We start from the raw sequence: 23,719 nt of genomic DNA, 5'->3' as shown, positions 1-23,719 counted from the left end.
AGATCAAATGTATAAATTGTCAGCTTGTCAGCTGATAAAACAGTGGATTGCACAGTCAGACAGAACAAAGTAAATGGGCATATGAGCATGTCACAGATTAAGCCGGTGGCAATATGTGGAATAGACACCAATCAGCATTCAGGATTAGACCCACCCCACCCATTGTATAATATTTGGATAGTAATTTTGATTGGAGGATAGCTGTGAGGGTTATCGAATCAGGATCAACTCCTCTGTTCTCCTGAGGCCATTAATGATAGAATGTTCATACTTGAACATGACAGAAAGGCCAGTGTCTTTGGCAATTACAAGGAATGGAATGTTAGCTAAAGAGACTGGTACTCAGGCTCTCTGCTGTAAATGAAGAAGCTTGATCTTCACATTTTTTTATTTAACTAAGCCAGTTATGAACAAATTCTTATTTACACCGGCCAAACCATAATCCGGATGACACTGGGCCAATTGTGCACTGCCCTATGGGACTTCCAGTCAGAGCACAGTGTGATACAGCCTGGGATTGAACCAGGGTCTGTAGTGATGCCTCTAGCACAGAGATGCAGTGCCTTAGACCGCTGCGCCACTCAAGAGCCCATAAATCTAGCCAGTTACCTAACAAGTTAGCAAACCAAATGCAAAGCTGGAGCCCTGAGCTGGATATCATTTATTTGACACATCTTACATTTTTATAGTTATACTTAATGTACAGCTATAAGCAGTGACTTAGCACGCACCCCACAGCCCCCAACCACCCCAAATAAGAAACGGTATTGAAAATCATACCGTCTGTATTTCCAATCCCAGTGTTCTTTCACCTCAAGGTGAACTCCACACAATTGGCCGGCCTCCTGGCCCTCATTTGAATATTAAGCAACACCCCCCTCTCACTGTCCAACAGTCTATCACATTCAAAACCTATTCAAATTGGAACAGTCACTTAGCAATAGGTCACACATATAAGGTGTATCTCAATAATCAGAAATCAAATCTAATTTTATTGGTCACATACACATGGTTAGCAGATGTTAATGCCAGTGTAGCGAAATGCTTGGGCTTCTAGTTCTGACCTTGCAGTAATATCTAACAAGTAATCTAATAATTTCACAACAACTACCTTATACACACAAGTGTAAAGGAATGAATAAGACTATGTACATATAAATATATGGATGAGCAATGGCCGTGTGGCATAGGCAAGATGCAGTAGATGGTATAGAGTACAGTATATACATAAAAATGAGTAATGTAGGGTATGTAAACATTATATAAAGTTCCATTGTTTAAAGTGACTAGTGATACATTTATTACATCCAATTTTTAATTATTGAAGTGGCTAGAGATTTGAGTCAGTATGTTGGCAGCAGCCACTCATTGTTGGTGATGGCTGTTTACAGTCTGATGGCCTTGAGATAGAATCTGTTTTTCAGTCTCCCAGCCTTGATGCACCTGTACTGACCTCGCCTTCTGGATGATAGCGGGGTGGTTGTTGTCCTTGATGATCTTTTTGGCCTTCCTGTGACATCGGGTGGTGTAGGTGTCCTAGAGGGCAGGTAGTTTGCCCCCGGTGATGCATTGTGCAGACCTCACTACCCTCTGGAGAGCCTTACGGTTTGCTGTACCAGGCGATGAAACAGCCCGACAGGATGCTCTCGATTGTGCATCTGTAAAAGTTCGTAAGTGTTTTCGGTGACAAGCCAAATTTCTTCAGCCTCTTGAGGTCGCTGTTGCGCCTTCTTCACCACACTGTCTGTGTGGGTGGACCATTTCACTTTGTCCACGATGTGTACGCCAAGGAACTGAGAATGCACCCTTGTGGGGCCCCAGTGTTGAGGATCAGCGGGGTGGAGATGTTGTTTCCTATCCTCACCACCTGGAGGCGGCCCATCAGAAAGTCCAGGACCCAGTTGTACAGGGCGGGGTCGAGACCCAGGGTCTCAAGCTTAATGACGAGTTTGGAGGGTACTATGGTGTTAAATTCTGAGCTGTAATCGATGAACAGCATTCTTACATAGGTATTCCTCTTGTCCAGATGGGTTAGGGGAGTGTGCAGTGTGATTGCGATTACATCGTCTGTGGACCTATTGGGGCGGTAAGTGAATTGGAGTGGGTCTAGGGTGTCAGGTAGGGCGGAGGTGATATGATCCTTGACTAGTCTCTCAAAGCACTTCATGATGACGGAAGTGAGTGCTAGATAGTTGTTTAGCTCAGTTACCTTTCTTGGGAACAGGAACAATGGTGGCCCTCTTGAAACATTTGGGAACAGCAGACTGGGATAGGGATTGATTGAATATGTCCGTAGACACACCAGCCAGCTGGTCTGTGCATGCTCTGAGGACATGTCTAGGGATGCCGTCTGGGCCTGCAGCCTTGCAAGGGTTAACACATTTAAATGTTTTACTCAAGTTGGCTGCAGTGAAGGAGAGCCCGCAGTTTTTGGTAGCGGACTGTGTCAGTGGCAATGTATTGTCCTCAAAGTGAGCAAAGAAGTTGTTTAGTTTGTCTGGGAGCAAGACGCCAGTGTCCATGACGGGGCTGGTTTTCTTTTTGTAATCTGTGATTGACTATAGACCCTGCCACATACGTCTTGTGTCTGAGCCGTTGAATTGCGACTCTACTTTGTCTCTATACTGACACTTAGCTTGTTTGATTGCCTTGCGGAGCGAATAGCTGCAAATAGCTGTATTCGGTCATGTTTCCGGTCGCCTTGCCATGATTAAAAGCAGTGGTTCAGATTGGTCGGACCAGCGTTGAACAGACCTGAGCACGGGCATTTCCTGTTTTAGTTTCGGTCTCTCTCTTGTCTCCTTTCCTTCATCCTAATTGGAGTGAAAACACTGGACAGGTGTATACACGTGCAGGCTGGTGGTGTAGGCAACCACCATATCAAATCAGTGCAGATGAAGGAAAACAGAAGTGGAGAGTATTAGATTATTGAGATGCATCCAATAGTTTCTGAGATGAAGAGAGTTGAGACTACTGAGATGTACCCAAAAGCTTCTCCATCGACCAGCAACAAGCCAACCAAAGACAGCCAGCACTTGTAAATAAAGTTATTTTGATTTATTATATAACAGCTGTCTTTTTCTTTCTAGCTGGTCTTTGCCAATAGCAAAGCCTCTTCACATAAGCACTGCTAAAATACAACTGTGTACCTACTACTCACTGCCCACTTCCACTCAGACAGGGAAGATCTTATTTAGTCTTTTACCACCTTCTGTCAATCGATGAAAGCTAAACCTGTAGCAGACAGACATTGACTCAAACTGCTTGTTCAATCAATAGACAGATCTGGTCTCGTAATAGTCCATGTTTTACTCCAAAATGGCCCATACAGATGAAGGATCTTAATTTTAGCCAATTTTCTACAGCAGGAAAATAATCCTGCAGCAACAGGAAATGTGATTTATTATGTGTATTATAATTAAGGAGTTTTAAGGAGTTTTCTTTAGGGGGTGGTGCATTTTTTGTTCGGGCAAATCAAGCCTGACATTTGCATTTCCTGCTATGGAGAAAAATTCTCAGCAACAAAGGAGTGATCAAATTAAGATCCCACATCTGTAGGCCACAGATAGAGATACTTGTTAGGAAACCAGCTACCTAAATCCCGATATACTGAGGACCACAGGATTACCAATACATTATACAATTATTTATGTGTGCTATGTGTGTTACTACAGCAGGTGTTTGTGTGTAGACATTAGGGATGCAACGGTACACAGTATGTTGTCGAACCGTTCGGTACGCCCCCTATGGTTCAATACGCACACATGAACCGCAGAATTAAGATATGCCTGTCATTTTCCTAGAATTTCCGAAACTTGTTTATTGCGCTGCAGACTACACGCACGTTGTACATTCAGATCCACAGAACCACGCATGCAGCTTGTGAACAGGTTTGGCAGGCAACTGCTTGAGGCCCCAGGCCCCAGGCCCCAGGCCCCAGGCCCCAGGTCTCCTGAGGGCTGACAAACTTTACTCCAAAGCAATGTCTCAAAATGTGGCAACCGCAGTGAGCGCAACCCCCTCCCCCTTAAACAACCAATGGAAGATTTGCAATGACATTTCAGTAGGAAACTTCTCTAAAGGGGCCCCATGAAGAGAAGGGAAACTAAAAACAAATATTCTCTCAGCTCAGCTCCAACATGACAATTGTGAGCGCTAGCGAGACAGAGAGAAGCAAAATTGAAGAGGCACCGCCGTCTTTCAAACCCGCTATGTGGGAACATTTTGGATTCAGCGTTCAATACGATGACGAGGGTAAGAAGACCGTAAACAAACAAAGTACAGTCTGCGAGCATTGCTTTGCCACTGTCGGCTACTCGAGTGGATACACTTCTTACATGATGTGTCATTTACGTCGCCATCACCCAGCCGTATCCCTTGCAGGTGGAGCTGGAGCAAGGAGAGTCCGAAAGCAATGGGAGTATTCATAGCCAAAGATTTGCAGCCCTATTCGGCGGTTACTGACTCGGGATTTCGTCACCCGATTAAATAAATTGAGCCGTGTTACAATGTCCCCTCCAGCACACATGTCAGCACCAAAATAATTCCCACACTCTATGAAACATCACGGAGATACATTGAAAACAAATTGACACAGACACCCTATCTAGCTCTCTCCACTGATAGATGGACCTCCAGAGCAACTCAAAGCTACCTCACTGTGACGGTTCACTATGTACGGGAAGCTACCTCACTGTGGCGGTTCACTATGTACTGGATGCTACCTCACTGTGACGGTTCACTATGTACTGGATTAGGAGATGAAGAGCTACGTGTTGAAAAACTCATCCCCTGTATGAGAGTCACACTTTTCTTCAATATAAAGATACCGAAATCGGGCCATGGCCCACAAACCGTGATACATACTGAACCGTGGACCCACTGTACTGTTGCATCCCTAGTAGACATACAGTAAAATGTCAGACGAATGTCACATTCAGGATGGGTTTGTCTTTGGACTGACAGTACATTGAGAGTGTGGGTTAGGTGTGCTGGGCAGGGTCAAGATTTCCACACCAAAAAAACAAATACCATAGCGAGCTGAATTTTATATGAACCGTGTGTGTTTAGGTTAAACTACGGTCCACCGTAAGCTAGGCTCTTCCAGTACATCTCTGCCTCTCTGTCACCATAGTAGCTGTAGCTGTTTTCTGTTTTGCCGTGAAGCAAATAGCCTATATCCACCCAGCCTTCCCTTTCTGTGATGCAGCAGAGTAAATAAGAGATGAGAGGAGAGGGAGAGGAGGAGAGAAGGAGGTGGAGGACGGGTCCTGAGGGGATGGAGGGGGAGAAGAGACCATGAGCAATGTGTTCCCTGGGTGAGAAAAATCCACAGAAACGACCTCGCTGCTGCCCAAAAACCCCACAGCGATCGATGAACTCCAATCTGTGCGTGTGTGTGTTCATGCGTACATGCGCATGTGAGAGTGAATGAGAGCAAGACAGAAAGTGTGACTTTGCCCTTGTGTGCATACATTTGTGTGTGTTTCTGTGTGTGGGCATGCATGTCTGATACTGTGAGTAAGTCTATGATATTGAGTATGTGTAAACATTATTTTGGTGCTCTCTGTCTGAGGTTTTTGCATGCTTGAGTGTGGGAGGGAAGACTGACTATCTGCGACTCATCATGTCACTGAGGAAAGGAGAAGAAAGAGGAGAAGACTATGTTATGGCATGACTGCAACAATAAAGGAATACATTAAACACACACACTTGTATCAAACACATCACCACATCTCATATTCCACCAGATTGACATGGGTTTCAAGGAATACCAAACCAAAATATGACCACTTGTCATTTTCATTATGCCAAGTCACAGTAGCCATAAGAAGCATATGGAGAGATGATACAATTTGGCCATTTTCTCCCAGTCAGTCAGTCATTTTACACCCAGATAATGACACAAATAGGCCTAAGTACAGGTCATCCTACTACAACTGTATTGCAGGTGATTCTGAAACAGCACACACACCACCCTCACACACACTCTCTCTCTCATCACCAATCTCTATCATCTCCTAAACAGTGTCTCATATTTCCATTGAGAATATATTGGCCCAATAGCTGACCTCCTGCAACACTGTCCAGTCTTCACGTCAATAAACAAGCTCTCGGATTGGCTGCAGGCTGTGCCAACAGCCCCACCCCACTACCCCTGACATGTGGCAGCTGACATTAGCTGTTCGTCTGCTGGACTGGACAGTTTAAACCAAGGGTTGTAAGTTAAATTATTTTCCAATTGTTTCGTTCTGAACAGAAACACTATTCTTTTCATTCCATTCCACTGTTCCGACCAGAAAAATACAATTCTGAACTCGTTCGACCCCCCAAAAAGTACTATATTGTTATATTTTGGTATATATTGTTCCTTTCTGTTCCTTTTTAACCTGTGAAATCATTTTTGTTTTAAACATTGAGCTCATTACATTACTTCACCAATCAGCGCAGATAGAGCAGGAAAGATAGTTCTTTACATGCGTGATAGACAGACAAGAGTAACCTATGATGCAAGATGGGACTGACATTTTGCGGGTGGGGAGAGAGCAAGAGAGGTTTGTGGAGGAGGCCTGAAGCGCTGGGCATCTTGTTATGACATCTGAATTAGGTCCACAGAATTACAGTGCAAATATTTTCAGCTTGCAGACAGACATTGGAATAAGTTTCTGAGTGACAGAATAAATTATCTATTGAGTCTCTTCGCAGCTAAATCTACAGATCTGATATGTATGCCCTATATTATATAAATATATTATATATTGGCGGAAACAATTCTATATAATAATTGAAAAACTCTAAGTGTTGAATCAAGTGTAGTTTTTTTGTACCAGTTCATAAACCAAATGCCATGGAATTGGTACATCGAAAATCTCTTCCCATTTATTTTGCAATCTGTATGGCACAGCGGTCAATATTATGTCCTCAAATTAAACTGGTATATTTTTATATTTATGCCAGTTCCTTTCAGCCAATTTGTATCTTTAATATATGACAGGCAAACAAGCTTCTCCCTTTTCCAAACAAACTACCTTCTCCCTTTTCCATTTGCCACCTTCATTTTTGTGGTAGTGCTGCAATCAGATGGTTGTAAGTTTAGATTGAACAGATATTCCTATATATTTTCGATAACTGCAAATGTGACATAAAACTCCTTGATTTCTATTCATAATATCACTAACAAATATAATACTTTTTTTGTCCATAAATTATGTTTTTTTTTATTAATCAGTATATTTGAGTTGAACTATAACATTTGTTCTATCTTTTCTGTAGGATAAAACTGAAATTGTAAAAAGATTTGTATTGCTCGTTTTAGAAAGGGTGATACTTTAAACAAAATGTAATTTTCAATTAGTCGGAAATTATCAATTGTATTCCTGTATGAAGGCAAAAAGGCCATTTTTGAACAAAGAATGAGCCTTTCTTAATAATCTACTGGAGAACCATTTTGGGTTTAGTATAATTTATGTATGAGTCAAGCTTTTAGTGAGAGGTTTAAAGCTTTAATATTTTAACATGTTAGCCCCCCAAACTCATATTCATTATATAAATAGGCATGTTTAATTTTGTCTGGTTTAGCATTCCAAACAAAATGAAATATTTTTTGCTCATATTATTTAAAAAACAAATATCTGGAGTAGGCAGTGCCATTCGTACGTAAGTAAACTGTGATAGGACCAAAGAGTTAATCAATGTGATTTTTCCATAAATAAACAAGTATGTACCTCTCCATGGTTGCAGAACCTTATCTATTTTTGCTAACTTTCTATTGCGATTAATTGTGGTAAGTTAATTTATATTTTTTGAGATGTCATTACCAAGTGCGGCTAATTCACCATCCGCCCATTTTATTGGTAAACTACAAGGTAGTGTAAACACTATTTTTTAACGATCCAATACGTAATATGATACACTTGTCATAATTTGGTTTAATCCAGAGAGGCTAGAAAAGTGATCAAGACTGTGCAGGGATCCATATTGTGGATTTAAGAAAAAACTAGAGTCACGGCATACATTGAAACTTTTGTTTTAATCTCCTGGATTTCTATCCCCTTGATGTTCTTCTTGGATCTAATTTTAATAGCTAGTATTTCAATGGCCATAAATAGATATGGAGACAACAGACAGCCTTGTTTTACTCCTCTTAAAAGCTCAATGCTTTCTGAGAAATAACCATTATTTACCATTACCACTATTTTACATCTGGGGTTGATGTACATAACTTTAACCCATTGTATAAGAGATTCATCAAAATTAAAGTAATCCAGGCATTTATATATAAATTCTAGTCGTCTTTATCAAAAGCCTTTTCAAAATCTGCTATAAAGAGCAGGCCTGGTATCTTTGATGTTTCATAATGTTCAGTTGTTTCAAGTAATTGTAGAATATTCTATGTTCAGACTTGATTTGCCCCTACAAAAAAATGTATATGAATTATCATCCACGTAATAATTCACAGTTCCAGTTGCTGCAGAATTATTTTCCTACTGTGAGAAACTGGTTCAAATTAAGATACGGCATTTGTAATGTACAACTGAGTTTGTTCTAAGCTGAGAAGAGTTTATGACTGTGACTCATCATGGTATTGGATTGGAAGGCAACCATATTTTCCACCTACTCATGAATAAGGGAATAAGGGACAGGCCGAATCTTCTACTGTATCCAATACAAGTTGAGTAGGCTAGCATTAGGACTCTCGGTGTGTGTGTGTGTGTGTGTGTGTGTGTGTGTGTGTGTGTGTGTGTGTGTGTGTGTGTGTGTGTGTGTGTGTGTGTGTGTGTGTGTGTGTGTGTGTGTGTGTGTGTGTGTGTGTGTGTGTGTGTGTGTGTGTGTGTGTGTGTGTGTCAGATGAGAGTCCCGTGCTAAAGGCATGTAGAAGCACAGACGCATGGCCCCCAGCTTTCAAGTGCCTGAGGTGCCTTCTCTATCCCCCCCACCCCCTCACACACATTCATCTGTCAATCTCATTCTCTTTTCCTCGAAATCCTCCTGCTCCATTGCCTATTTCATCATATCATGCAACATTTGATTTGAACAAAAACATAAATACGATTTGACATGTCAAAATCATGTTCATGTCCATTTGTTTCACCAAAATGAAATGTATCTTTGAATGGGTAATATGTTGACTAAAGCCCATGTAGTGAAACATCAAGAACAGTAGCCATGAAGCACCCCTTCATGTGCATTTTACCAGTAGGCCTATGGTCTCATGAGTCTTCTCAAGTACCCCCTGTGGATAGGGCAAGTACCACCAGGGGTTCTAGTACCGCTGTTTGAGACCACTGACCTACGCCTGTAGCCTACATCCCCTCTACTCAAATACTAGGAAATTGAGGTACAGTAGATACATAACACACAGCTAGCTATCTTCTGCCATATAGGTAGAGAGTATATACACTGTGTACACAAACTATTAAGAACACTTGCTCTTTCCATGACATAGACTGACCAGGTGAATTCAGGCAAAAGCTATGATCCCTTACTGATGTCACCCTTACACTTCAAATCAGTGTAAGGGGAGATGACAGGTTGAGACAATTGAGACATGGATTGTGTATGTGTGCCATTCAGAGGGTGAATGGGCAAGACAAAATATTTAAGTGCCTTTGAACAGGGTAAGGTGCCAGGCGCACCAGTTTGAATGTGTCAAGAACTGCAACGCTGCTGGGCTTTTCACGCTCAAGAATGGTCCACCACCCAAAGGACATCCAGTCAACTTGACACAATCGTGGGAAGCACTGGAGTCAATATGGGCCAACATCCCGGTGGAGCGCTTTCGACACCTCATAGAGTCCATGCCCTGAGGAATTTAGGCTGTTCTGAGGGTTTTGTACAAGCAGTAGTACAATACAGCACAATTAGACATAATGTTTCATTTCTTTTCAAACTACAATGTATTTAAGCAAGTATTCAGACCCCTTCACTTTATCCACATTTTGTTACGTTACAGCCTCATTCTAAAATGGATGAAATTGTACACACAATGCATCATAATGACAAAGCAAAAACAGGGTTAGAAATATCACCTTTACATGAGTATTCAGACCCTTTACTCAGTACTTTGTTAAAGCATTGTAGGCAGCAATTACAGCCTCAGTCTTCTTGTGTATGATGCTACATGCTTGGCACACCTGTATTTGAGGAGTTTCTCCCATTCTTCTCTGCAGATCCTCTCAAGCTTTGTCAGGTTGTATGGGGAGCGTCACTGCACAGATATTTTCAGGTCTCTCCAGAGATGTTCAATAGGGTTCAAGTCCGGGCTCTGGCTGGGCCACTCAAGAACATTCAGAGACCTGGCCCGAAGCCAAGCCTGTGTTGTCTTGGCTGTGTGCTAAGGGTCATTGTCCGGTTGGAAGGTGAACCTTCACCCCTGTCTGAGGTCCTGAGAGCTCTGGAGCAGGTTTTCACCAAGGATCTCTGTACTTTGCTCCATTCCTCTTTCCCTCAATCCTGACAAGTCTCCCAGTCCCTGCCACTGAAAGAAATCCCACAGCATGATGCTGCCACCAACGTGCTTCATCGTAGGGATGGTATTGGCCAGGTGATGAGCGGTGCCTGGTTTCCTCCAGACATGACGCTTGGCATTCAGGAGTTCAACCTTGGTTTCATCTAACCAGAGAATCTTGCTTCTCATTGGCCTCAGAGTCCTTTAGGTACCTTTTGTCATAGTCTAAACGGGTTGTCATGTGCCTTTTACTGAGGAGTGTTTTCCGTCTGGCCACACTACCATAATGGCCTGATTGGTGGAGTGCTGCAGAGATGGGAGAACCTTGCAGAAGGACAACCATCTCCACAGAGTAACTCCGGAGCTGGCTGATTGACCATCGGGTTCTTGGTCACCTCCCTGACCAAGGCTCTTCTCCCCTGTTTGCTCAGTTTGGCAAGGCAGCCAGCTCTAGGAAGTCTTGGTGGTTCCGAACTTCTTCCATTTAAGACTGATGGAGGCCACTGTATTCTTAGGGACCTTCAATGTCACAGAAATGTTTTGGTACTCTTCCCCAGATCTGTGTCTCGACAGAATCTTGTTTCAGAGCCCTACGGGAAATTCCTTCGACCTCATGGCTTGGTTTGGGCGCTGACAATCATTGCCAACTGTGGCATCTTATATCGATACGTATGTGCCTTTCCAAATCATGTCCAATCAATTGAATTTACCACAGGTGGACTCCAATCAAGTGGTATAAACATACCAAGGACAATAAATGGAAACAGGATACACCTGAGCTCAATTTGGAATCCCATAGCAAAGGCTCTGAATAGTTATGTAAATAAGGTATCTGTTTTTTGTTTTTTTTACATTTGCAAAAAAAAATACAAAACTGTTTGGCTTTGTCATTATGGGGTTTTGTGTGTATATTGATGAAGATGTTCATTTATTTAATCAATTTTAGAATAAGGTTGTAACGTAACAAAATGTAGAAAAAGTCAATACTTTCCAAATGCACTGTATATAGAGATGTAGAATCTTAATTTGAGCCAGTTTTCTACAGCAGGAAAATAACCCTGCAGAAACAGGAAATGTGAATTATTATGTTGATTATAATTGACCTTTTCACATGTACCAACAAATGTGTGTGATCATTCTACAGTGGTCCTTGCAGCATATATCAAACCCGTAAGATAAGAACGCTTATTTAGAACATTCAGTTTCAGTTTCAGCAGTCAGCATTTGAGCTAGCCACGCTGTTTTTTCACAGAAACATTTTGCACAAACACAGTCCTTACAAAGTTATGTCCTGAATGCGACCAGTTTATTTTTGGATGCAATGTTCATTCATTCACAGACGTAGCGACAGCACACACAATCAACCAAACCGGAAAATGTAGGCAACATGAGTCCTAGTGCTAGTGCTAACTGAAGAAAGATTGATGTATTTAGATAACTCTCGGCTGTCAGAAACCACAATATGAATTAGCTAATAGCAATTACTATTTGCAATTCAACACATCACGGGTGAGCTTACCATTGAACTAAATAATTGAGTAAAACACTTTCTAGTAATCAAAAGTAATCCAGTGGTTCCTCCTTTAAAAGTTGCAAGCTTACACCGCTGGACTTAGAGGTACCTAGCGTCACGGCTTCATTGCTCCAGACCACCACAAAAGGGGAGGTAGAGCACTCATTATGCATTTGGGTCCCAATATTTTTACATGGCCAACCATATCGAGTGGTTCCAATTACGAAATTGACTCCAGAGACCCGTCCGTGGTGACTTTCTTCAGCAAAGATGGCTGACAAAACACTATTGGGGAAGCAAATGTAAGTAGTTATAACGTCATAAAGAGTCAAGCAAAACATTAACAACTGAGAGAAAAATGTTAGTTCATGTAGAGACCAACGATTGTGTATATTTTTTGGTCATAAAGAAAATGATGAAAATCACTATTTAGCGAAATCAGTCATATCCAATACCAGGTGTATCAAACTTCATTATTTGAATGATGCTGTGCCTTCATGTATGTATTACAATTATACACTTCAACAGTGTTTACCACTCTTGCTCCTGGGACATCAATGATTACACATTGTAACTATGCAACTGATTTAAGTAAAGGCTGATTTGTAATTCATATATACAGAATAAAAAAACAGTACATCCTGCCAGCACGCCCACAAGCGTGCTGAATGACGAGTGGAAAAGAGCGAAGAATGAGATGGGAGTAACAATCCAGTATATTTTCTATTAGACCGGCATAATAATGTAATGAAACAAGCAGGAAGCAACATTCTAGCCATATGTCCAGCAAGCTATTGATTGTGCCCAAATGTATTAATTGGGGTTGGGGCCAATTGTGGCTAAAAACACTTTGTCAATTGGAATCTTTAACATGTGGAAAGGGGGAAAAGTGTTATTATTAGTTTTTCACAAGCATAGCAGGATAGGCTATTAGCTGAAAAATAGACTATTCAACCTTTACTAAAGAATTGTCTAATAGCCAAGCTAGGGGTGAACCCCCCCCCCTCCCCAACTTGAGCTACAGTTGAAGTCGGAAGTCACTAAAAATCATTTTTCAACCACTCCATCAATTTCTTGTTAACAAATTATAGTGTTGGCAAGTCAGTTTGGACTTGTGCATGACACAAGTAATTTTTCAAATAATTGTTTACAGACAGATTATTTAATTTATAATTCACTGTATCACAATTCCAGTGGGTTAGAAGTTAACATACACTAAGTTGACGATGCCTTTAAACAGCTTGGAAAATTCCAGAAAATTATGTCACGGCTTTAGAAGCTTCTGATAGGCTAATTGACATCATTTGAGTCAATTGGAGGTGTACCTGTGGATGCCAAGGCCCGAGAAAAATAAATTGTAGACCTTCACAAGTCTGGTTCATCCCTGGGAGCAATTTACAAACGCTTGAAGGTACCACGTTCATCTGTACAAACAACAGTACGCAAGTATAAACACCATGGGACCATGCAGCCATCATACCGCTCAGGAAGGACATACGTTCTGTCACCTGGAGATGAACGTATTTCGGTACGAAAAGTGCAAATCAATCCCAAAACAACAGCAAAGGACTTTGTGAAGATGGAGGAAACAGGTACAAAAGTATCTATATCCACAGTAAAACAAGTCCTATATCAACATAACCTGAGAGACCGCTCAGCAAGGAAGAAGCCGCTGCTCCAAAACCGCCATAAAAATAGCCAGACTACGGTTTGCATCTGCACATGGGGACAAAGATTGTACTTTTTGGAGAAATGTCCTCTGGTCTGATTAAACAAAAATAGTACTGTTTGGCCATAAGGACCATTGTTATGTTTGGAGGAAAAAGGGGTGGCTTGCAAGCCGAAGGACACCATCCCAACTGTGAAGCATGGGAGTGGCAGCATCATGTTGTGGGGGTGCTTTGCTGCACGAGGGACTGGTGCACTTCACAAAATAGATGACATCATGAGGCAGGAAACTTATGTGGATATATTGAAGCAACATCTCAAGACATCAGTCAGGAAGTTAAAGCTTGGTCACAAATGTGTCTTCCAAATGGACAATGACCACAAAGCATAGTTGTGGCAAAATGGCTTAAAGACAACAAAGTCAAGGTATTGGAGTGGCCATCACAAATCCCTGACCTCAATCCTATAGAAAATGTGTGGGCAGAACTGAAAAAGCGTGTGCTAGCAAGGAGGCCTAGCCTGACTCAGTTACACCAGCTCTGTCAGGAGGAATGGGCCAAAATTCAAGGTTTCCCGAAACATTTGACCAAAGTTTAACAATTTAAAGTCAATGCTACAAAATACTAATTAAGTGTATGTAAACTTCTGACCCACTGGGAATGTGATGAAAGAAATTAAAGCTGAAATAAAACATTCTCTCTACTATTATTCTGACATTTCACATTCTTAAAATAAAGTGGTGATCCTAACTGACCTAAGGCAAGGAATTTTTACTATGATTAAATGTCAGGAATTGTGAAAAACTGAGTTTAAATTTACTTGGCTAAGGTGTATGTAAACTTCCGACTTCAACTGTACATCTCTATCTCACTCCAAGACAATATATGACATTATATATGACACTGTAGAGTACAGTATATAACATATGAATACAGTAAATAACATCCTCCACATACAACACCCATCCTGCCAGGCACATTCTGTTAAAGGTGTATGTAAACCTCCGACTTCAACTGTAGGTGTGAACCCCCTCCCCAACTTGCAACAAATCATTTGTATCCATCTTTCCACATCTACCTACACACGGTTAATGTTCTGAAACAAATACAATAATAATAATAATAATATATTTATATATCGGGCATGGCTCCTTAGTGGCGCAGAGGTCTAAGGCACTACAGTCCTTGTATCAAGCAATTAATTTAAACAATTAATCTTCATTTTAATTTGACTTTACAAACAACAAGAGGGCTTAATATTTATTCGGAGCCAGAACTATTTAAAATAACTTAACTGGCTGAGGAAGGCTGTGAGGCTTAACAGCCTAATAGAAGTATGATTTTTTTTATTATGCCTACTTACAATTGCAACTGGTCAAAAATGTAGCATCCTACATAAAACAATAATTTAAAGAAAAAAAGTCTGCATGTTTGAACTAAAACCACGTAACTAAAAAGAAAGCGAACATTTGTAATTCCCAAACTCTAAAAGTAATTTAAAAGGTAAATACAAATTATGTGTGACACTGTGGTTACAATAAAGACAATATACTTTTTATAGCCCGGCTACTGTTGTGAAAATCCCTCAACTTGCAATGTATTCGATGCTTAAGTACTCTAAAGTGTTACATTTCTAACTCAAAACAGCATTTATTCATCAACATCTTTACTTCTTCCTTTTTTTCTGTAGCAAATTTGAGCAAATTGCACAAGGGCCACGGTTGATTCGTCTGTGAAGATGATGTTATTGAATGTCTCGCAAAGTTGCAAAGTTCTTTGTTTGTCAGACGAATCACTGGGTCGAAACTACAGAACAGTACAAAACAAGCGAACACACATGGTTAATGTTCTGATTATTTTTTAAATAAACTTTTTTTTAAATGTTCTGAGGCAAGCATGGGGACTGGTCTTGATAAATCAAAGAGATTTTTATTTTCACTTAATCTCCGTTTGGATATTGGTTAGACACATATTAGAAAATTAGAGTGCAGGAATGTTATGCTCTTAGTGCAACCTTTATTTAACTAGGCAAGTCAGTTAACCTCTTGAAACTAGGGGGCACTATTTTTATTTTTGGAAAAATAACGCTCCCAAAGTAAACCGCCTATTTCTCAGAACCAGATGCTAGAATATGCATATAATTGACAGCTTAGGATAGAAAACACTCTAAAGTTTACAAAACTGTCCAAATATTGTCTGTGACTATAACAGAACTGATATTGCAGGCGAAACCCTGAGGAAAATCCAATCAGGAAGTGCCTCTTATTTTGAAACCGTTTTGTATTCCTATGCACCCCTATTGGCCATTGAAAGGGATATCAATATTCCTTTTTCTGCGTATTCCCTAAGGTGTCTACAGCATTTTGACATAGTTTCACACCTTTATGTTGAAGAATGAGCATAAACGACTACATTACGTAAGTGGCCAGCTGAGGGCTTGCAGAGTGATTCTTGCAGAGGTAGTCATTTTTTTCCTCTCGCTCCTACTGAAAAGCCAATTGTCCCGGTTGATAATATAATAATAATATATGCTATTTAGCAGACGCTTTTATCCAAAGCGACTTACAGTCATGTGTGCATACATTCTACGTATGGGTGGTCCCGGGGATCGAACCCACTACCCTGGCGTTACAAGCGCCATGCTCTACCAACTGAGCTATAGAAGGACCATGATATATTATCGAATAGGTATTTGAAAAACACCTTGAGGATTGATTATAAAAAAACGTTTGCCATGTTTCTGTCGATATTGTGGATATCATTTGGTGGATTTCTCAACATAAAGTGACAAACAAACAGAGGTATTTTGGGTATAAAAAAAATCTTTATGGAACAAAAGGAACATTTGCTGTCTAACTGGGAGTCTCGTCAGTGAAAACATCCGAAGATCATCCAAGGTAAACGGTTAATTTGATTGCTTTTCTGATTTTCGTGACCAAGCTTCCTGCTGCTAGCTGGACATAATGCTATGCTAGGCTATCGATAAACTTACACAAACACATGTCTTGCTTTGGCTGTAAAGCATAATTTCAAAATCTGAGACGACAGGGTGATTAACAAAAGGCTAAGCTGTGTTTCGCTGTCACGTTGTACAGTGCCATATTTTCCATTCCAGCAAGTACCAGTCAAAAGTTTGGACATACCTACTCATTCCAGGATTGTTCTATATTTTTACTATTTTCTACATTGTAGAATAATAGTGAAGACATCAAAACTATGAAATAACAGATATGGAATCAGTTAAGAACAAATTCTTATTTACAAGTACAGCGTACTCCTTTGACAAGTTGAAACACAGCCTGGACCTCCTGTTTCGACTCTCTCTCTCTCTCCCCCTTTTTCTCTGCCCTGATTAAAACTTCTGGTGTGTAACAGTCTCATCAAGTCAATCTGCGTGACTAGTGTTAGCCGGAGCCTTATGGTAATGCAGGCAGGATAATCTGGTCATGGCAGTAATGTCATTACATTCACTAATGTGTCCCTAGATCCCCAGGCCCACTACGAGGAAGGACAGACAGCCAGAGCCTTCAAAACAAACTGTTGCCTAAAATGATTGGAGATAAACTAGTCCTTGTATCTTCAATTCAGCTACTGTATAGACAACAACCTGGAAATGAAAACCAAAAAGATTCCACATCAAACTAAATCATTTGTATCAAAATAGATCTATGACATCTGATCATCCTGAGGCAACACAACCATTTAAAATGGACAAAAAAATGTGTCAAGCTGAGTGGGGGTCAGCCATTTTAATTCCCAAAGTCAAAAGTGGAATTGACCCCAACGACTCAGATTCAAGTCCCTGTTGTGTCATTCTAAAACTAGTCCGACAGTTGCCACCAAACAAAGAGAGAGAGAGAGCTAACACCGTCCTCTTCAAGTTCCAGGAGGATCCCCTCCACTAAAACCTGTTGAAATGTTTGTTCACCACAATTACAAGTAGCCCTCATTTGTCTGGCTGTCAGACCTGGGTTCAAATACTATTTGAAATCAATTCATATACTTTAGCTGTGCTTGACTGAGTTTGCCTGGTGCAATGGAACCAATTAAATTGTTGTAGAAGAACACTGCAAACTCCGTCCATCTGGCACCAAAGGCAGGCTCATGCAAATGCTAAAAGTATTTGAAAGATTTCAAATAGTATTTGAACCCGGGTCTGCTGACACCTGGCAGGGCAGAGCCGCCGTAGGGCTCCAGTTACGAAGCAGAGAGGGCAGCAGGAGATTTACACTGTGCAGCTGGAGGCGTGAAACACACCCTGCAGTCATTGTGGACCTCAAGGCCCTGAGTGGATCTCATGGCCATGGCATTTGGCCTTGGCTTTTTCTAAAACAGTTACCCAACACGTGTGATACTGATTAACATTACGATGAGTGGCAAATACGAGTGGGAAATACAGGCCATTGCTTTTTCATGACAATATACACTATACTGTACGATACGTCTTTTTAATGCTGATGAATATAAGGTGTTTGTAAATAGTATTAATAATAGGGGTCCCCCAAGGTTGACCAACCCTGGATCATGGCCTATTCAGATGGTTCATGGATAGTAGGATACAACAGTGCAACCTAAATGTAAACATTAAAAAAGATAGCACAGAGCTTAAAATTGCTTACCTCTTGCAGATAGCTTTTTGGTGTTGATTATTTTGGCGGCATATTCCTGTCCAGTACACAGCTTGACACATCTGCGCACCACTGAAAAGGCTCCCCTGTAAACAAAGAGAAAAGGAACAGAACATCCGGTCAGACATATTATGATTAGATTAAGCTAATCATGTAAACTTTAATTAACTATGAAGTCGGGGCACCACGTACCACAAGTTTTTATAGTCTCTATTTCCCGAATCGACTCTTCAGATATTTTTTATATATTATCGAGTACAGTCTTCTATTAATTATTATTAATCTTGACCTCATTAGTCTCATTCCAAATGTAGAGAGAGAGACAGATAGAGATAGAGATAGAGAGAGAATGAGGGGCTATGATCCTCCCCCCAGGGCACATCATGACAGTGTATAACATTAACATTGCTATGAAGGAGCCATAGTTTCTCTGAATGTTATACAAGGGGTCTTTTCTAATATCATTTTCTGCCAGCACAGCAGTGTGTCTGCCTTCTGTCCTTGGCTGGCGTGCTAATGGTGGTAATATAATATGCTATAAGTCTGAATAATAGGTTCCCATGAGGTTCCCACCACAAAGTCAGCAAACACTGTCAGATCAGTGTGTGAGTGTGACACGTGAGAAGGTAAAAACACAAAAGCATTTGTGTTGTTTTGTTTGTTGTTGTTTTTTAAACCAAGTACGCCGCTTTTCATGTCAATATTACTGAAGTATGAAAATCCACGTTCAAAAATAATCAGAGCAGTTTAGTTACAAATACTTACTTTATCAGTTTGAACTAAATCAACTGCACCAGTTCACAACATTCCTTTCTTCTTCAAATCAAATGTTATTAGTCACATGAGCCAAATACAACAGTGAAATTCTTACTTACGAGCCCCTAACCAACAATGAAGTTTTAAAAAATATGGATAAGAATAAGAAATAAAAGTAACAAGTATTTAAAGAGCAGCAGTAAAATAACAATAGCGAGACTATATACAGTGGTGTACAGGCACAGAGTCAATGCGCGGGGGCACCGGTTAGTTGAGGTAATATGTACATGTAGGTAGAGTTATTACAGTGACTATGCATAGATGATAACAACAGAGAATAGCAGCAGTGTAAAATAGGGGGAGAGGGGGGCAATGCAAATAGTCTGGGTAGCCATTTGATTAGATGTTCAGGAGTCTTATGGCTTGAGGGTAGAAGCTGTTTAGAAGCTTCTTGGACCAAGACTTGGCGCTCAGGTACCACTTGCTGTGCGGTAGCAGAGAGGACTAGGGTGGCTGGCGTTTTTGACCATTTTTAGGGCCTTCCTCTGACACTGTATAGAGGTCCTGGATGGCAGGAAGCTTGGCCCCAGTGATGTACTGGGCCGTACGCACTACCCTCTGTCGTGCCATACCAGACAGTGATGCAACCAGTCAAGATGCTCTTGATGGTGCAGCTGTAGAACTTTTTGATGATCTGAGGACCCATGCCAAATCTTTTCAGTCTCCTGAGGGGGAATAGGTTTTGTTGTGCCCTCTTCATGACTGTCTTGGTCTGCATGGGCCATGTTAGTTTATTGGTGATGTGGACACCAAGGAACTTGAAGCTCTCAACCTGCTCCACTGCAGCCCCGTCGATGAGAATGGGGGGCGTGCTTGACGTTATCATTGATATTACACCGTTTGGAAAATATTACACCATTGGAAAAGGGAAACAGGGTTAAACTTCAGCTATTCAGAAATGAATATTAACACTTTCACAGACACACACATACACACATTCATGTTGTCACATATTTCAACAAACAATTCAACAACACATCCATAAAGAGGGGTGAGTGAAGCCCACACTCCTTGCATGTCTTCCCTGCCTTGAGCACAGCTGGTTTGTATGTGCAGGTGGGCTAGGCAGAGCTCCCAGCTACCAGAGTCAATATCTTAACACAGTGCTCTTTATGTTTTCCTGTATCTCTCTGAAGAGACTTTAAAGTGATTTATCTTGTCAGCCGACTGGGGCATGGAGGGGTGGAGGGGGAGGGGGCCGTGTGGCCTTTCCCCTCCTCTTCTGGGCCACTCGCACCTCGCCCCGCATAGCTGGAATGACTGAAGGCTGCTGGGAAATCAGAAAGCTACACACTCAGTGCATGTAATGGGGCCTGGTAGAGACACATGGACGAGCACACACACACACACACACACACACACACACACACACACACACACACACACACACACACACACACACACACACACACACACACACACACACACACACACACACACACACACACACACACACACACAATGGAGAGACACACTGAGAGACACACTGAGAGACACACTCACACACTGAAATACACACGTTTTACTCTTTTAAATTTTTCACACACACACACACACACGCACGCACACACTTATTTGAGACTCACAGACACCACAACCAACAACAACTGCGCCTGGATAGTTCACACTCGGCCAGGTCTCTTTTTGGGAGGCTTAAACACACCACAGAGAGAAACAGCATAGGCCTTTTCTTTCTATTTTTTAATAGTTTGACACCCTGTTTGTAAGCTTTGAAAAAAATATCAATCTCAACCGTTTATCTTTTCCAGTGATGAAGACATGGATGTCTCATGATATGGAGAGGTATGCAAAATGGGTGAACTGAATGTTTTGGCATTCAGGCCCAAAATGTCACTTTCTAAGCACTTCTAATATGTATGGAAGGTTTAGTTCAAATCAAAAGGGGATGCTGTCAAAAAGGGATTGAATTAAAAGCAACACTACAGTCAAAACTCAAGTAGAAATGATGCGCCAACATTAAATCTGTTATACTAAATTAAGTGCACTTCAATATAGTCCACATGGAGAATTCAATAAATTCAGCATTTTGACATGTCCCTCTGTCAACCATGTGTCACTTTTAGGAAGAGTTCAGTCAAATGAATCCAAAGATTATTAAATTTCCCCATCATTGTAAAGGCCTAGTGATTTTGCTGTTTCGACAAACTAATTTCAGAAGATTATTATTTGTATTAATGTGATTAGCGCAAACATTTTACCCCTTTAAAATAACATATCATTCCCGCAAGAGAAATTATTCACAGCAGTTTACATCATTTGGGTCTTCTGAACAGTATGGTGGAAAATTAAGTTATATTTTTTTGGTCTATTTAATTTTTTTTAATCATCTTTGACTGTGTTGGTCAAACACATCAACTAGGGCTAGGCGGTAAAATCAATATCAATAATTATCGAGGTAATTACTTCCCTCAATAACGATATAAAAACATTTAGAATCATTTTCGATAATGTCGATATAGAATAATTAGGTACAACAGTCCATTTGACCTCTGACACAGCAGGAACGTGTGGAGAAGTGACAATATGCACGTGGAGAGGTATACGCCCACTAAAAACCACTTAGCAACTCGAGTGATGGAGTAGCCACTATTAATCACGAAAAATTAGTGATGTAGGCGAAAACAGTGGCAGTGATAGCCATGGACAAGGAGCAGCTTCCAACGAAGAAATTATTGATAGAAAGGGTTAAACTGTTTCGGTCATTTGGAAGTGGTTTGGCTTTTTGAAGTTCGTCAAAAGCAGAGCAATGTTCGGTGCAAATTGTGCCGTAGAGGGCCGGCTACTAAGTCTGGTAATACGACAATCCTATTTCAACATCTGAAGCAAAATCACTCTTTGGAACATGGAGGAAGTTTGAGTCTTGGTATTGTGTTTGCTTGAAGCAGTCAACGTTTATGCACTACAAGCAAACACCGAGAAGACAAAGACATCACAAATGCTATTATGCATTGCATTGCTAAGGACATGCTACCACTTAGCACAGTCGAAAAGGAAGGTTTCAAGAGGCTTATCAATTTAATTGACCCCAGGTATGTGCTCCCTGGCCGCAAACATGGAACAATTTTCCTTCAAATATAAATGTAAGTGTAGCTCAAATAATTTTAAATAATGAACCTTTATTTAACTAGGCAAGTCAGTTAAGAACAAATTCTTATTTACAATGACGGCCTATCGGGGAACAGTGGGTTAACTGCCTTGTTCAGGGGTAGAACGACATATTTTTACCTTGTCAGCTCAGGCATTCGATCTAGCAACCTTTTGTTTACTGGCCCAACGCTCTAACCACGGTTTGTTCAGGCATTCTTGAGTTTGAAGAAGACATACACCTTTTAAACATTATTTGATTAATATTGTGATAATTATCGAATGGAAATATATAGATAGTGATAATTTATGTGCCATATTGCCCAGCCCTAAAACATATAAATAATTCCTAATTTGATGAACACCATGTGGTCCCATGCTCTTCACCACATGAGTAATGGCCGATCTTCACCTAAAACCTCAACCCTCTTGTCAACCCTGTTAGAGGCTGTTGACATTATGTCAACCCTGTTGACATGATGTCAGTTTAAATTGTACAAGGGATACTTAAAGAAATATTAAGAAATGAAAATGTAATTCACAAACATGCGTTTATTAAATAATAGTTGGGAAGTTACATACACCTTTTTCACAATTCCTGACATGTAATCATAGTAATAATTCCCTGTCTTAGGTCAGTTAGGATCACCACTTAATTTTAAGAATGTGAAATGTCAGAATAATAGTAGAGAGTGATTTATTTCAGCTTTTATTTCTTTCATCACATTCCCAGTGGGTCAGAAGTTTACATGCACTCAATTAGTATTTGGTAGCATTGACTTTAAATTGTATAACTTGGGTCAAATATTTTGGGTAGCCTTTCACAAGCTTCCCACAATAAGTTGGATGTATTTTGGCCCATTCCTTCTGACAGAGCTGGTGTAACGGAATCAGGTTTGTAGGTCTCCTTGCTCGCACATGCTTTTTCAGTTTTGCCCACAAATTTTCCCTGAGGTTGAGGTCAGGGCTTTGTGATGGCCACTCCAATACCTTGACTTTGTTGTCAATTTTGGAAGGATGCATGGGGTCATTGTCCATTTGGAAGATGCATTTTTGTGACCAAGCTTTAACTTCTTGACTAATGTCTTGAGATGTTGCTTCAATATATCCACATACTTTTCCATCCTCATGATGTAATTATTTTGTGAAGTGCACCAGTCCCTCCTGCAGCAAAGCACCCCCACAACATGATACTGCCACCCCCGTGCTTCACGGCTGGGATGGTGATCTTCGGCTTGCAAGCCTCCCCCTTTTTCCTCCAAACAAAATGATGGTCATTACGACCAAACAATTATATTTTTGTTTCATAGGACATTTCTCCAAAAAGTACAATCTTTGTCCCAATGTGCAGATGCAAACCGTAATCTGGCTTTTTTATGGCGGTTTTGGAGCAGTGGCTTCTTCCTTGTTGAGCGGCCTTTCAGGTTGTGTCAATATAGGACTCGTTTTACTGTGGATAGAGATACTTTTGTACCTGTTTCCTCCAGCATCTTCACAAGTACATTCATCTCTAGGAGACAGAATGCATCTCCTTCCTGAGTGG

General features: G+C 40.8%; 1 protein-coding gene across 44 annotated transcripts in view; it reads right to left on the bottom strand.

The window, feature by feature from the left end:
• LOC124034029 (calcium/calmodulin-dependent protein kinase type II subunit beta) overlaps positions 1-23,719 on the bottom strand; it is a 98,206-nt gene that overhangs the window by 68,820 nt on the left and 5,667 nt on the right. For all 44 annotated transcript variants that reach the window (XM_046346665.1, XM_046346672.1, XM_046346681.1 and 41 more), the window contains exon 2: positions 18,247-18,341. In XM_046346665.1, the coding sequence (XP_046202621.1) occupies positions 18,247-18,341 (95 nt within the window). The remainder of the gene's footprint in view (positions 1-18,246; positions 18,342-23,719) is intronic.

Source organism: Oncorhynchus gorbuscha, linkage group LG04, assembly GCF_021184085.1.
Source record: "Oncorhynchus gorbuscha isolate QuinsamMale2020 ecotype Even-year linkage group LG04, OgorEven_v1.0, whole genome shotgun sequence".
NCBI classification, from domain to species: Eukaryota; Metazoa; Chordata; class Actinopteri; order Salmoniformes; family Salmonidae; genus Oncorhynchus; species Oncorhynchus gorbuscha.
Note: the sequence above shows the minus strand (reverse complement) of the source record. Positions and strands in the feature narration are given on the sequence as shown.